We start from the raw sequence: 14,204 nt of genomic DNA on the forward strand, positions 1-14,204 counted from the left end.
ATTTTTTTTTATTTTGGCACGGGGTTCCCCTTAAAATCCATACCAGACCTGAAGGGTCTGGTATGGATTTTGAGGGGGACCCCACGCCATTAAAAAAAAAAAATTTGGCCGGGGTTCCCCTTAATATCCATACCAGACCTGAAGGGCCTGATATGGAATTTAGGGGGACCCCCCACGTCATTTTTTTTTTAAATTTTGGATCGGGGTTCCCCTGTGGGGAATTCCCATGCTGTTTTTTTCAATGAACTTTTATGTGTATTGTCGGACCGGCAATTCATTAATAGCTGTGAGTAGTTTTAAATGACTTTTTTTCCTTTGAAATTTAATTTTGCTGTCAGACTGTTCTAAACACGGGAAACATGCGCCCCTTTACAGGCATACTATAGACACCCCCCAGGTACGAAATTTATAGGAATATTACACTTTTATTGTTTCGCTCAAAGCATTATTAAAATCACTGCTCCCGAAAAAAGTCAGTTTTAAAAAAAATTTTTTGCATTGATCCATGTGCCCTGGGCCAGGACCCAGGTCTCCAAACACTTTTTATGGCAAAGAACTTGCATATAAGCCTTCAGTGAGAACTTTGGATTTTGCAGGTTCGAGCCCCATTGACTTCCACTATTCCAGCATATGTGATCTGACAGGCATTATTGCCGCAATAGCGCTGCTTTCCATTTGCATTAGCGTTGACTTTCTGAGAGTTGAAGTCTTTCTGTCCTTGTTTGAGAGTTATTTTTTGGTACTGCAGGATAATTTTTTGGCGCTATAGTAAATGACCCCCCATGTGTATGCTCCATTGAACATTTGTTGTCGGACTTTCCACCAACGAATGTTGGCTAGCAGGTTCTCAAATTTTTCCGCCAATAAATGTTTGTTGTCGGACTTTCCGATCGTGTGTACACAAGTCTGTCTGACAAAAGTCCACGCATGCTCGAAATCAAGTACAATCCGGAGATATAACAAGCGTTCGTAACAGAGATATCATGTACGTCTTGTACGTCACTACATTCGTAATTGTTGGCCAACATTTGTGTGACCGTGTGTATGCAAGACAAGTTGGAGCCAACATCCTTCGATCAAAAATCCATGGTTTTGTTGTGGGAAAGTCCGATCATGTGTATGGGGCATTAGACTTTAAATGCAAAGAAGACACTTTATCTCTGCACATATAAGAAATAATATCCCATAAAATGTCTATTTCTAAGTAGCCTTGAAGTCCATAATACATACTGGTTTATTCGATTTAAAGCTATCCTTATGTAAAATAGGAAAAGGTAATACCTATACACTTGTACATAACCAAAAATGAAAGCTAAACAATGATTAATAGTCAGCAAGATGCAGAGTGCATGCTAAAATCTACTCAAGGGATGGTGGTGTAGTGGGAAGTAAAATATATTCAGTTAATTTTGATCCTGCTACTCCAGTTCTACTGTTAGTTTTATTGTTCCTCTGCAAGCATCCCCTTTACTTGCTTGCTCTGCCTGTTCAGCATGTAAAATGTTCTGCTCATTAAACTCTTATAATGCGGGTATAATTTTATACAGTTGGTAAGATCATCACTTCTTACCTCTACAAAATGGAGAAGGAAAATCCCATGATGCTCCATTTCCTGGACTTACAATACATGTCAGAGTGGAATGTCCCTCGAGAATATATCCAGCAATACAGTTATATCGAATTTTATCTCCTATATTGAATCTTGTTCCATGTAGAATACCTTTGGGTATCTCACCAGGATTTCCACAGGTATGACTTGGCAATACTAAAGAAAGAATGGAAACACAAGATATAGAAATAACTTGCTTACAAAACAGCAATAGACTTGTTTAAAAGTAAAACATTATTTGCAGCAATAATAAAAGTTCAATGTCTTCAGGTATAGCAATTTTGAATTCAAATCTTCTTTGCAGTCTATTATGTCCTCTTGCTTGTTTAATTTAAATGGAAAACTAGAATATTTTAAATCGAAATACAGTACAGTTGTAAGGCAAATATATATCATGGATTTCTTGGTCATATCTGGAAGCATTAGAAACCTAGAAGGAAAAAGGAAGCCAAAACAAGCTTTGACTTTTCATTGATGTTGCATTTTTAAACCCACCATATAGCAGCAGCTTGAAAAATGCCTATACCTTTAAAAAGGTTCAAGCTTAAGGTTCATTAATTGTAACAAATATTATTCATTTCATTTTTGGAGGGAAACGAAGTGTAAGTTTCCTTTTTTTTCAGGAATTATCTAACATAGAAAAGTTTATGTTATGTTTAAAAATGTACCCTCCTTCTAACAAAACTGACATCCTTTTTCAATATTAAGCTTTAAATCTACCTTCTCAAATCAATTGTATTTTCTGAGTTAGCTCAAAATTCACTAAGAAGTCATACAGTCATAAAACAAGAATTCCAGGTATGGTTTTTTTTGAAAATTCTGAAACAAAATAAGCCTTTTTTGTTTCAAAACTTTACCAGTATGTTTACTCAAAAGTAGCACCAGTTTTTCCTGTTATACTATGTATCTATTTGCAATGGGACCTACGACTTGTATTAATTATTATCTGTGGGATCTGTGTTTGCTTCTACACAGAATGGTGGCACCTCAGTAACAAAGGACACTCATCAATCATTGTGATTTTCTGTGAAAGTATAAAGTATTGCTAACCCCAGTTAGTAAGAAGGGAAATGTGCATGACCCTTTAATATTTCCCACTTCACATACTCTTAAATGGAGAAATGGAAATAATAATGAAAAAAATAATGAATAATGGACTTACTGTATGTAATAATCTGCATCTCTGCTCTTGAATTTTTAGTAGTTAATAGTATAAACGTATCTCTATGAGATAACTTACATTTTTATAAACTTGTATTTTCTTTACAGTATGTGGGAATATTACTGTTAAGCTTTGTAAGTTTATCCTTACAAAGGAACAAAGATTTCTGTAAGTTTACCCTGTCTCTTGCCTTCACAAAAAACACTTAAAAAAAAAAAACTTTAACAAATAGCAATATTGTTTGTTAGTGCTATATAAAAGAAAATAAAGCCAGTGTTGACCAAAAATGTTCCTTTCTCTAGAAGCACAGTAACAGTCCAAAGTCTAGGCAGGAGATACTTCTGCCTCCATTAGAACCTTAACGTTTGACATTGAGATAACATTTCTTCTTTGACGGGGAGAGAATACAGCTTAATAACAACACACACCTACCTTTAAGAGATAAGGTAGCGCTATTAAAAGAAGTTAGGAGTGGGGGCATGGCCGGCATGGTGGACTGAGTGGACGTGTTCCCTGAGAGCTCCTGGAGTATTGATTGGTAATTTATCTGTACACTGATACTATACTCACCGGAGAGACCCCTGGTCTCTGGATGCCTTCCAGAACTCCTGGCATTCAAAAGCGGGGTAAGAAATTGAAATTATCCCCGAATATACTGGAGGAAATCGACCCGGTCTCCTGCTCACTGAGATCTCCTTGTTCCCTCTTGATGCGCAAGCTGGACAATCTGCAGCTCAGACCGCGTTACGCTGGGTGGATGAATTTACGTATCTAGGAATTAGGGTTACACGGGATCCCCAGTCCTTTCAACGCCTTAATCTCCAGCCCATAGTGACACGCCTCAGGGACCACTGCTCTAGGTGGACTAAATTGCCCCTAATCTCCTAGGGCGTATTAATATCCTGAAGATGATCTATCTTCCTAAATTTAACTATATCTTCAGGAACTGCCCTGTGCGGATACCCCAGTCTTTTTTCAAAGATCTTTATAGCTGCATTGGATCCTTTCTGTGGCGGGGATCCACCCCTCGTATAGCTAAGTCGACCCTTCAGCTCTCGGTTGACTGTGGGGGGTTGGCCTTGCCTAATCTGCTATTGTACTATTGGGCAGCCATGTTGGTCACGGTTAGGTGGTGGTTGGAGCAGTCTAGGGCCATTGCTGCGGTCTGCTTTGAGGCTGCTATCGTGGGATCCCTCCGGGAACTAAGTAACCTGATATACAGGGGGGCCTCGGCGTACCCTTCTTTACCAATCCCTACTAAAGTTACCCTTAGGGTCTGGAACCTGGCTAGGAGACGCTTTCCCCCCCCAACCGCTGGTCCCCTTTTTGCCCATTATGGGGAAACCCATCACTCCCACACTTTCGGTCAATCCCTGACCCACAAGTTTGGACCAGATATGACATCAAAGTTCTGAAGGATGTGGTGTCGGCAGGATCTCTTAGATCTTTTCAGGAGCTGGCTGGTAGACATGACCTTCCTGCATGGATGTTATTCCGTTACCAGCAGCTACGTCACACATTTAGAGCACAGTTCCCAACACCGCCTGATCTTGTATCGGATGTGGTTGAGGACTTACTAGCCCAGGAATCCTTAGCTAAACCTCTCTCTGCGTTATATTTTACTCTCCTTAGGAAGGATTCACCAAAGATGGAAACACTTTGGACCAATTGGAAGAATGAGATTTCAACCCTAGATAGGGAAACATGGGAGGAGTGTTTCGAGGATAGCTCTAGACTAGTGATTTCTTCTAGGGACAAACTAATACAAGCAAAATTCCTTCACAGAGTATACCTCACGCCTCAGAGACTGCATAGAATATACCCGCAGAGGGCCCCGAATTGTCCGCGCTGTCAGTCTACTTATAGCACCTACATTCACATGTTTTGGACCTGTCCTAAACTTTCCGGTTTCTGGTCTGCTGTAATGGAGGTTATTAATACCCGTTTGCAACTTGACATACCCCTCTCACCTGAATTAGCTCTGTTGTGCATACAGGACGATGACCAGAGGCCTAGGTATACTAAGTTACTTGTGTCGCTGTTGCTCTTCTATGCAAAAAAAGAGATCTTATTCAAATGGAATTCTCATGTGCCCCCCATGGCAAGGGCATGGGAGAATTCAGTTAATCCTGTTTTACCCATGTACAAACTGATCAACACGTCTAGAGGATGTCCTCAGAAATTCATGAGAATGTGGAAGCCTTGGACTGACCCCACTTAGGTACCTGTTCAATGCAACCTGTATACTTTCTCTCGTCTAAAAAGATGCATTAAGTATTGTATTGGTGGCCCCCCTCCCCCCCATCACTACTTTATTGAACCAGATATCCTAATTTGGTGGTGGGTATTGTTTCCTATGTATATAGACTATGGATTGCCTATGTGCCCACTCTATTGTTTTCGAAACATTTTTTGTATTGTGTATCATTTTGTTTCAAATAAAGACCAACCTTGTTGTTAAAAAAAAAAAGAAGTTAGGAGCAGTGATTCAGATCCTTACAAGTTAATCTGACCCAAATTCTGACCATTTTTAAACTAATGTCCCCTCCATATAAACCTTTCACTATTATTGTGCCCATCTAATGTACTTGAGGTATCTGGCATAAATTAACGGCTTCTTAAATAGAACTTAAATGATTTGATTTTCATATGCAGAATTGACAACGAAGAACTATTGTATAACATCTGATTACACCATACTATATTGGGCACAGGCAGTGCCCGTACAAGGTCATCGTGTGCCCAGGGCGAACATTTCAAACCCCCCCGTTCACGCATTACCAATCATCTTACCTACTCCTGATAACCACACCTGATCACTATACCTACATATAGAGTTCAGAAGTCAAGATTAATTAAATTACAAAGTGCAAGGGTCAGGGGTGAAAAAATGTACAGAGTGCAGGAGTCAGGAACAGTTTTAAAAAAATAATAATAATAATTGGTCCCTGCTTCTAGAGGAAAAAGTGTAGTGTGTGGCAAAAATTGGGTGTGGCTTTCACTGTGCTGACTATTAGGTGTGTATTAGGTGTTTAGCAAGTGATGCAGTAGTCTGGGGTGAGTAGTGAAGCAGAGTTCAGACTTTTATGATTGTGGAAGTGGGGGGAGGGGGGCATTCGGAAGATCCAAAGGTTTTTAGTATAGGGGGGTCCGCTTTAAAACTCTTTAATGCCCCGTACACACGGTCGGATTTTCCGATGGAAAATGTGTGATAGGACCTTGTTGTCGGAAATTCCGACCGTGTGTAGGCTCCATCACACATTTTCCATCGGATTTTCCGACACACAAAGTTTGAGAGCAGGATATAACATTTTCCGACAACAAAATCCGTTGTCGGAAATTCCGATCGTGTGTACACAAATCCGACAGACAAAGTGCCACGCATGCTCAGAATAAATAAAGAGATGAAAGCTATTGGCCACTGCCCCGTTTATAGTCCCGACGTACGTGTTTTACGTCACCGCGTTTAGAACGATCGGATTTTCCGACAACTTTGTATGACCGTGTGTATGCAAGACAAGTTTGAGCCAACATCCGTCATAAAAAATCCTAGGATTTTGTTGTCGGAATGTCCGAACAAAGTCCGACCGTGTGTACGGGGCATTACTGTTTGTACTGTATATCTGCAATACTTTAGTGTGCAGGAACTGCAGCTTACCAATCATTAGATGTGGTGGCTGCATTAGTGTTATTTTTTTAGGGTTTTTTTCTGCTGTTTCCACCTGAAGCTCTGGCCAGTAACACATCTCCTGTATTAGAGCACCCCATTATAGATGAAGGAGCACAGGGGGCAAAGCAGACAACAGCATTGTCAATCTGGAGGGAGGGGAGTGTTAGATGAACTAGTAGATTTAAACACATTGAAGCCAAACTCTAGCTCACACTTTATAATAAGTTTCAGCAAACAGTTTTTCTTTTCTCTTTTGGTGTATAGGTTGTACATAAATGCTGATCATTGTAAGCACCCCTGTCAGTGGTAAATTATTTGTTTTGTCTATTTAACTGCAAGCAAGCTTGTTCTTTTGAAAAACAACAGACTTACTGGCTGGATCACCAGATAAAAACAAAAGAAAGCCTAAAAAAGAAAACTAATGCAGCCATCACATCTAAGAATTGTTAGCCTGCAATATAATAAATGTTTGCTTGTGGGTTTAATGCTACTTTAAAGGCTAAGTTCACATTTGTTCGCTTTTTTTCTAAATTCCAGCTCCCCTATGTACTAATATAGCAATAATGTACTTTTTTGCAAAAATAAAACAGCTTTCCATTTGTTCTACACCCCCTTACCTCACTCCTTCCTGTGTCATGATCTAAAGAATGTTCAGGAAGTAAGGCAGAAGTAGTGGAGCAGAGTTTTTAAACATCCATCAAGAGAGTGAGATAAACGTGGGTAGAATAAATGGGAGGCTGTTTTATTTTTGAAAAATAAGTACATTAATGCTATATTGGTACATAGGGCTGGTATTTAGAGAAAAAAAAAGTGAACAAAGGTGAACTTAACCTTTAATGTCTATTTCACACTTGTGATCCTGTTGCTGGTGACAGGTTTGCTAGTGAGAGCAGAGAATGTCATTACCTGACATTGCTAACATGCTGCCGGAAACTGTGGAATATCATTTGACAGTCTGGCTGGTGAGTGATTGATGCTGTTGGAGCAGTTTGAACAGTTACTACATTCCTGGTAGTTTCTAGGTCAATTCAGAACATACATCACTAGCCTATGGAAAACAGTATCCGCCATTCCAAAGTTCAGCACACTGGACTCCTCTACTTTCTGATCTTATTTTTGAAGTCAACATGGGGAAGAGAATGAGGACAAGCTCTGGCACAGGGAGCACACATTCCCAACAAAGTCTATGGCATTTGCAGCTTGCTGATTCTACAGTTTCTAGAAACTCCCAGCCTTTATCCCCAGTCTGAACATGCACAGAGTTCTGTGCTTACACCTCAGGACAGCTCCTTCATCTCTGCTGAGACTCTCGGGCTGTTAGAGCAGCTCTGCGTATTTCCTGTGCTTACACTGAGCTGAAATGGGGAGGCAGGGGATGAATGAAGCAGGTCACACAGGAAGGAGATCTGAAGAACTGACACTGCCATGTTCACATACAGAGCACAGAGGAAGAACCTTACATTTGGTTGTGTTCCTTACATGGCAGCATGGGGTGGAGCAAATTTTCACTATCAATCTTTGCTGCAGCTTCAAGTGACAATCACAGATAAAGCAAAGTCACAGAATGGAATGGAGTTTCTGCATACTCCACACTTTGTAGAATACTGAAAAATCTCAGTATATTTCTAACATTTTACACAATTTTACTTTCTATTTCATTAAACCTGCACAGCAAAGTACAGGGCAAGTTTAGAGCACAACAAAGTACAGTTTGGAAAGCAGAACAGATCAGGACTCACATATGCAGAAGACACAGAATTCATCCGTCCTCTCACATCTTCACTCTGCCTTGGGGTGAGCTCTGCAGTGCTGGGCAGGAAACAGTGATCAAGGCTGCAGTGTAACATTGTCCTTTCTCCACCCTCCTGTAGAGGAGCTCCTACTGTGAGAGCCCCGATGAAGCCAGCCAGACTGAGGAAACAGATTCTTCTTACTGGCAACCTGGCACCCCCTCCCACACTGCACTCAGGGCAGGTGCCCCTCCTGCCCCATAAACTCAAATAACTGCTTTATTTTACTAATATTCACCTTACTGTATACAGACATTAAAGTGATTGTAAAGTCTTAATTTTTTTTCAATAAAAATAACAAACATGGTATACTTACCTGCTCTGTTGCAATGGATTTGCACAGAGCAGCCCAGATCCTCCTCCTCTTGGGTCTCTCTTCTGTGCTCCTGGCCCCTCCCTCCTGTTGAGTGCCCCCCACAGCAAGCAGCTTGCTATGGGGGCACCGAGTCGACTCACAGCTCCTTGTGTCCATTCAGACACAGAGCAGCGGCCTGGCCCTGCTCCCTCTCTTTCTTGATTGGCTGACTGACTTTTATTGAAGCAGTGGGAGCCAATGGCACCGCTGCTGTGTCTCAGCCAATCAGGAGGGAGAGTCTTGGACGGCCGAGACACTCGTGGACATCGCTAGACAGAGATGGGGCTCAGGTAAGTATTAGGGGGGCTGGGGGGGCTGCTGCACACAGTAAAAAAATAACAAAAAAAAGTCCATATATAAGTCTCTCTGGACCACTCCAACAGAGTGCTTCAATGTGTCCCACCACTAATTCAATGCACTCACTAGAAAGTGTTGCTGCACAAATCATAGGCAGCAAACTTGGCTCAAAAGTATCATCAAGATTCAACAAGGTAATTCTTGGGGCAGACTCAAAAGCTTTGACTCCTAGGTTGCAAACTAGTTGGGTGGAGAAAGAGTGCTGACATCATTGCCGCAGGATGATGTTGTTTGAGGTGGCCTTAGCTGTAAGTTTTGGATACTGTTATTTTTACCTGTTTTTATCCACATTACCATTAAATACCACACTGTATATACCTTCATTTTGGCTCTGCCTTTGGCGGGCATTTTGTCCCATACAGTTTTGTCCCATCCAATGAAGCAGCTGCATATCGCATACCCAATCAGTGTCACTGTGTGAGAATTTTTCTCACACAGAGAAAAGTGTGAGAAAAGTGTGGATCGTTGGTGCCTATTTGCTGTTCACATTTTTGTGCAGCCATTTTATATGGTGAGCACATTATATTGGTGGTGGAGCACACCTGAGGTTATTTTTTTACTGAATATTCCCTTAAAAGGGAATTGTTCTTTCAGTGTGGACTGCTGTGTTTTAGTGCTTATTTACTATGTCTATATGCTGCTCAGGTCTTTGGATGGCCATTTTATTTGTGCATTACACCATTTTAATGGTTGAGCACACAGTGGTGTTTCACCTTTTATATTTTATTTAAGTACACAAATATCCCCTTTTTTTTAAATGCTATACTATTACCAAATTCTTTGCCTTTTTGTGAGCTTCCATTTCACAAAGTCCTGCCATCTATCTGCTGTGTTCAAAGGCTATTTACCTGATGTTTGTCATCTCCAGAAGGCCACCACTCCTGTGAGCCTGTCTGAATCTGGATGATACCTTTGAGCCCAGTTTGCTGCATATGACTTGTGCAGCAAAACTTCTGGTAAGTGCATTGGATTAGTGATGGACACATTCAAGCACTTTGTTGAAGTGGTCCAGAGAGACTTTAGATCACTAGGGACTATCACCAGTCAAGAGTGACACTTACTGTATATATGATTTGTTTAGGTTAGTAATTTAAATCACTGTATGATATCATTTTTGGTGAGATAGATATATATACAGTGGGGACAGAAAGTATTCAGACCCCCTTATATTTTTCACTCTTTGTTATATTGCAGCCATTTTCAAAAATCATTTAAGTTCATTTTTTTCTTCATTAATGTACACACAGCACCCCATATTGACCGAAAAACACAGAATTGTTGGCATTTTTGCAGATTTATTAAAAAAGAAAAACTGAAATATCACATGGTCCTAAGTATTCAGACCCTTTGCTCAGTATTTAGTAGAAGCACCCTTTTGATCTAATACAGCCATGAGGATTTGGGGATTCTCTGCCATTCCTCCTTGCAGATCCTCTCCAGTTCTGTCAGGTTGGATGCTCAATTGGGTTTAAGTCAGGGCTCCAGAGATGCTCAATTGGGTTTAAGTCAGGGCTCTGGCTGGGCCATTCAAGAACAGTCACGGAGTTGTTGTGAAGCCACTCCTTCGTTATTTTAGCTGTGTGCTTAGGGTCATTGTCTTGTTGGAAGGTAAACCTTCGGCCTAGTCTGAGGTCCTGAGCACTCTGGAGAAGGTTTTCGTCCAGGATATCCCTGTACTTGGCTGCATTCATCTTTCCCTTGATTGCAACCCATTGTCCTGTCCCTGCAGCTGAAAAACACCCCCACAGCATGATGCTGCAACCACCATGCTTCACTGTTGGGACTTTATTGGACAGGTGATGAGCAGTGCCTGGTGTTCTCCACACATACCACTTAGAATTAAGGCCAAAAAGTTCTATCTTGGTCTCATCAGACCAGAGAATCTTATTTCTCACCATCTTGGAGTCCTTCATGTGTCTTTTAGCAAACTCTATGCAGGCTTTCATGTGTCTTGCACTGAGGAGATGTTTCTGTCGGGCCACTCTGCCATAAGGTCCCGACTGGTGGAGGGGTGCAGTGATGGTTGACTTTCTACAACTTTCTCCCATCTCCCGACTGCATCTCTGGGTCTCAGCTACAGTGATCTTTGGGTTCTTCTTTACCTCTCTCACCAAGGCTCTTCTTCCCCGATAGCTCAGTTTGGCCGGATGGCCAGCTCTAGGAAGGGTTCTGGTTGTCCCAAACGTCTTCCATTTAAGGGTTATGGAGGCCACTGTGCTCTTAGGAACCTTAAGTGCAACAGAATTTTTTTGTAACCTTGGCCAGATCTGTACCTTGCCAAAATTCTGTCTCTGAGCTCTTCAGGCAGTTCCTTTGACCTCATGATTCTCATTTGCTCTGACATGCACTGTGAGCTGTAAGGTGTGTGGCTTTCCTAATCAAGTCCTCCTCATCCTCTCTCAACCAGGCTCAGGGTACTTTGTCTGGCAAAGCAGCTGCCAACGTGGCCTATTCCCTTGGCTCAATGGCATCAGTGACTCCTTCCCTAGCCCCACCATGTCCTCCTGAGGAGTCCCCCCCACTGTTTGACCACAGTGTTGAGTACATGCTCCAGGAGGATTCCCAGCATTTTGAAGGCTCCGATGATGGTACTCAGCTAGAGGAAGGCAGTAACGTGACCCCAGACAGAGAGGGTGCCCAAGAAGGACAGCAATCTGGCAGTCATGTTTCCCCTGCTGCAGCATACTGCCAGGTTTGCTCTAGTGATGAGGAGGGAGGGGATGATGAGGTCACTGACTCCATGTGGGTGCCTGATAGGAGAGAGGAGGAGGAGCAGGAGGAGGAGGAGGCACATTACCAGCGAGGCAGGATGCCCTCCAGGGGCCAGCCTAAGGGCAGCACACTGACTGCATCACACCGCAGAGCTCCGCATGTGCAGGGCGCTGCTGTCTCTGCGCATTATTCCAAAAGTTCTTTGGTGTGGGCCTTTTTTGAGACGAGTGCATCAGATCCCACCACTCATATTTGCAACATATGTCTCAAGCGTATCTCGCGTGGCCAAAACATCTCCCGCTTGGACACCACATGCTTGACCAGACATATGTTGACCTGCCATGCAGTTCGTTTGCAAGCGTACCTAAAAGACCCACACCAAAGAACAAAGAGGACCTCTACTTGCTCCTCATCAGCTGGGATCTCCAACCCCACTATACCTTCAGTCCTCTCTGAGACCTGCACTGAGAGGAATGAAGGTGTAGAATTAGGTGTGTCACAGCCAAGTACATGCAGGGAATCTGCTATCGGTACACCGATGTCAGATTGTACCAGGCGAATTTCCCTGCCCCAGCTGCTGCACCGCAGAAAGAAGTTCGCTCCCAGCCATCCATATGCCCAGCGGTTGAATGCTAGCTTGGCAAAATTGCTAGCACTTCAACTACTACCTTTTCACTTGGTAGACTCAGTGGCAGGTTCCCAAACGCCATGTGGAAGGCAATGTCTTTGTCACGTACCTGGTTGGAGTCTGGAATGACGAGGTCAGCCTCTCTTGTATCTCCGGCCCTGTAACCGCCGAGAGTGGAGACAGAGGGAACCAAGGGACTGGAGGAACCGTGTGCCTGCAGATGTAGCCCTGGAGGCCTGAAGCAGAAGATGTAACTCTTGGAAGACAGGAAGTCGCAGCAGGTCACTGGAATGAAGATGCAGATACTCGGGTTGCAGAGAAGAGCCAAACATCAGACAGTAGCATAGTCATAAGGATAGCTGGGTTCAGTAGCAGGCGGTCAGCGAGGTACCAAGTCATCAGGCAGGAGCAGGATCAAATAGGAGGCCGGGATCAGGAACCGATAACCAGAAGAATAGGAGAGTCCAGCAGCAAGGTCAGGGATAGCCAAGGTTCAGCAACAGGTATCAGGCAGGTAACAACAACAGGATACGGGTACAGGAACAGCTGAAGATCTGTCAGCAACCATCAGAAGTCAGTGCACCCCTTAGATAGGCTGTCTGGCGCCAAAGGGCAGCGTGGACGTGCTTCTGAGGGCACGCACACTGCTCTGCGCATGCACATTGGCGCATCTGCAATCAGCAGAATTCTGTATGCCCGTGCACGTGCGCAAGTGCGACTGGAGCACAATGGCAGTTCTCCTACAGTCTTGGCCTCGCTGGACAGGGTGGTCAGGGGTAAGGTGCATATTACCGCTGACTCATGGTCCAGCAGGCATGGACAGGGACGTTACCTAAGTTTCACGGCGCATTGGGTGACTCTGCTGGCAGCTGGGAAGGATGCAGGACAAGGTGCAATAGTGTTGGAGGTTGTTCCGCCACCACGCCTCCAAAATGCCACTACTGGTGATTCTGACACACCTCTCTCCTCCATCCCTCTTCTTCTTCTTCCTCCATGGCCTCTTCCTGAGCTTTATCCTCGGAACCAGCGGTGCTCCGTAGGCATTCAAGGGGCTACGCAAGTACGCAGGCCAAAAGATGCCATGCAGTGCTTGAGCTGGTGTGCTTGGGGGACAGGAGCCACACTGGGGCAGAGATTCTGTCAGCTCTGCAGGGGCAGGTTCAGAGGTTGTTGACGCCACGCCAGCTTAAGGCAGGAATGGTGGTTTGCGACAATGGCACCAACCTCCTCTCCACCCTCTGACAGGGACAACTGACCCATGTGACCTGTTTGGCTCACGTCCTTAACTTGGTGGTGCAGCGGTTCTTAGGCAGGTATCTGGGCTTACAGGATGTCCTGAGGCAGGCCAGGAAAGTCTGTGTGCATTTCCACCGGTCATATAATGCCAGTGCTCGGCTGGCTGACCTCCAAAAGGAATTTAACCTGCCCAAGAACCGCCTAATCTGTGACATGCCCACCAGGTGGAACTCAACATTGGCGATGCTGCAGCGGCTCCATACGCAGCAGAGGGCCATCAATGAGTGCCTGTGCGACTATAGCACCAGGACAGGATCAGGGGAGCTTGTTTTTTTTTCCCCATGCCAGTGGGCCATGATCAAGGATGCATGCACTGTCCTGTCACCATTTTAGGAGGCCACGAGGATGGTGAGCAGTGACAGTGCATACATCAGTGACATTGTACGCCTTGCCCACCTGTTGGAGCACACGCTGCATGGAATAATGGACAGGGCACTTGAGACAGAACAGAGGCAGGAAGAGGAGGACTTCCTTAGCTCTCAAGGCCCCCTTTATCCAGACAGTGTTCCTGCGTGCCCACCGATCACACAGGAAGAGGAGGAGGAGGAGGATTGTGTCAGCATGAAGGTGGAGCCTGGCACTCAGCATCAGCAGCAGTCTTTAAGGGATCATTTACAGTTCCAAG

At 43.9% G+C, this 14,204-nt stretch overlaps 1 protein-coding gene across 1 annotated transcript in view; it reads right to left on the minus strand.

The window, feature by feature from the left end:
* Positions 1-14,204, minus strand: part of CSMD1 (CUB and Sushi multiple domains 1) — a 3,274,537-nt gene that overhangs the window by 2,024,744 nt on the left and 1,235,589 nt on the right. The window contains exon 4 of the mRNA XM_073626646.1: positions 1,571-1,765. Coding sequence (XP_073482747.1) covers positions 1,571-1,765 — 195 coding nt within the window. The remainder of the gene's footprint in view (positions 1-1,570; positions 1,766-14,204) is intronic.

This window comes from Aquarana catesbeiana, linkage group LG04, assembly GCF_042186555.1.
Source record: "Aquarana catesbeiana isolate 2022-GZ linkage group LG04, ASM4218655v1, whole genome shotgun sequence".
NCBI classification, from domain to species: domain Eukaryota; kingdom Metazoa; phylum Chordata; class Amphibia; order Anura; family Ranidae; genus Aquarana; species Aquarana catesbeiana.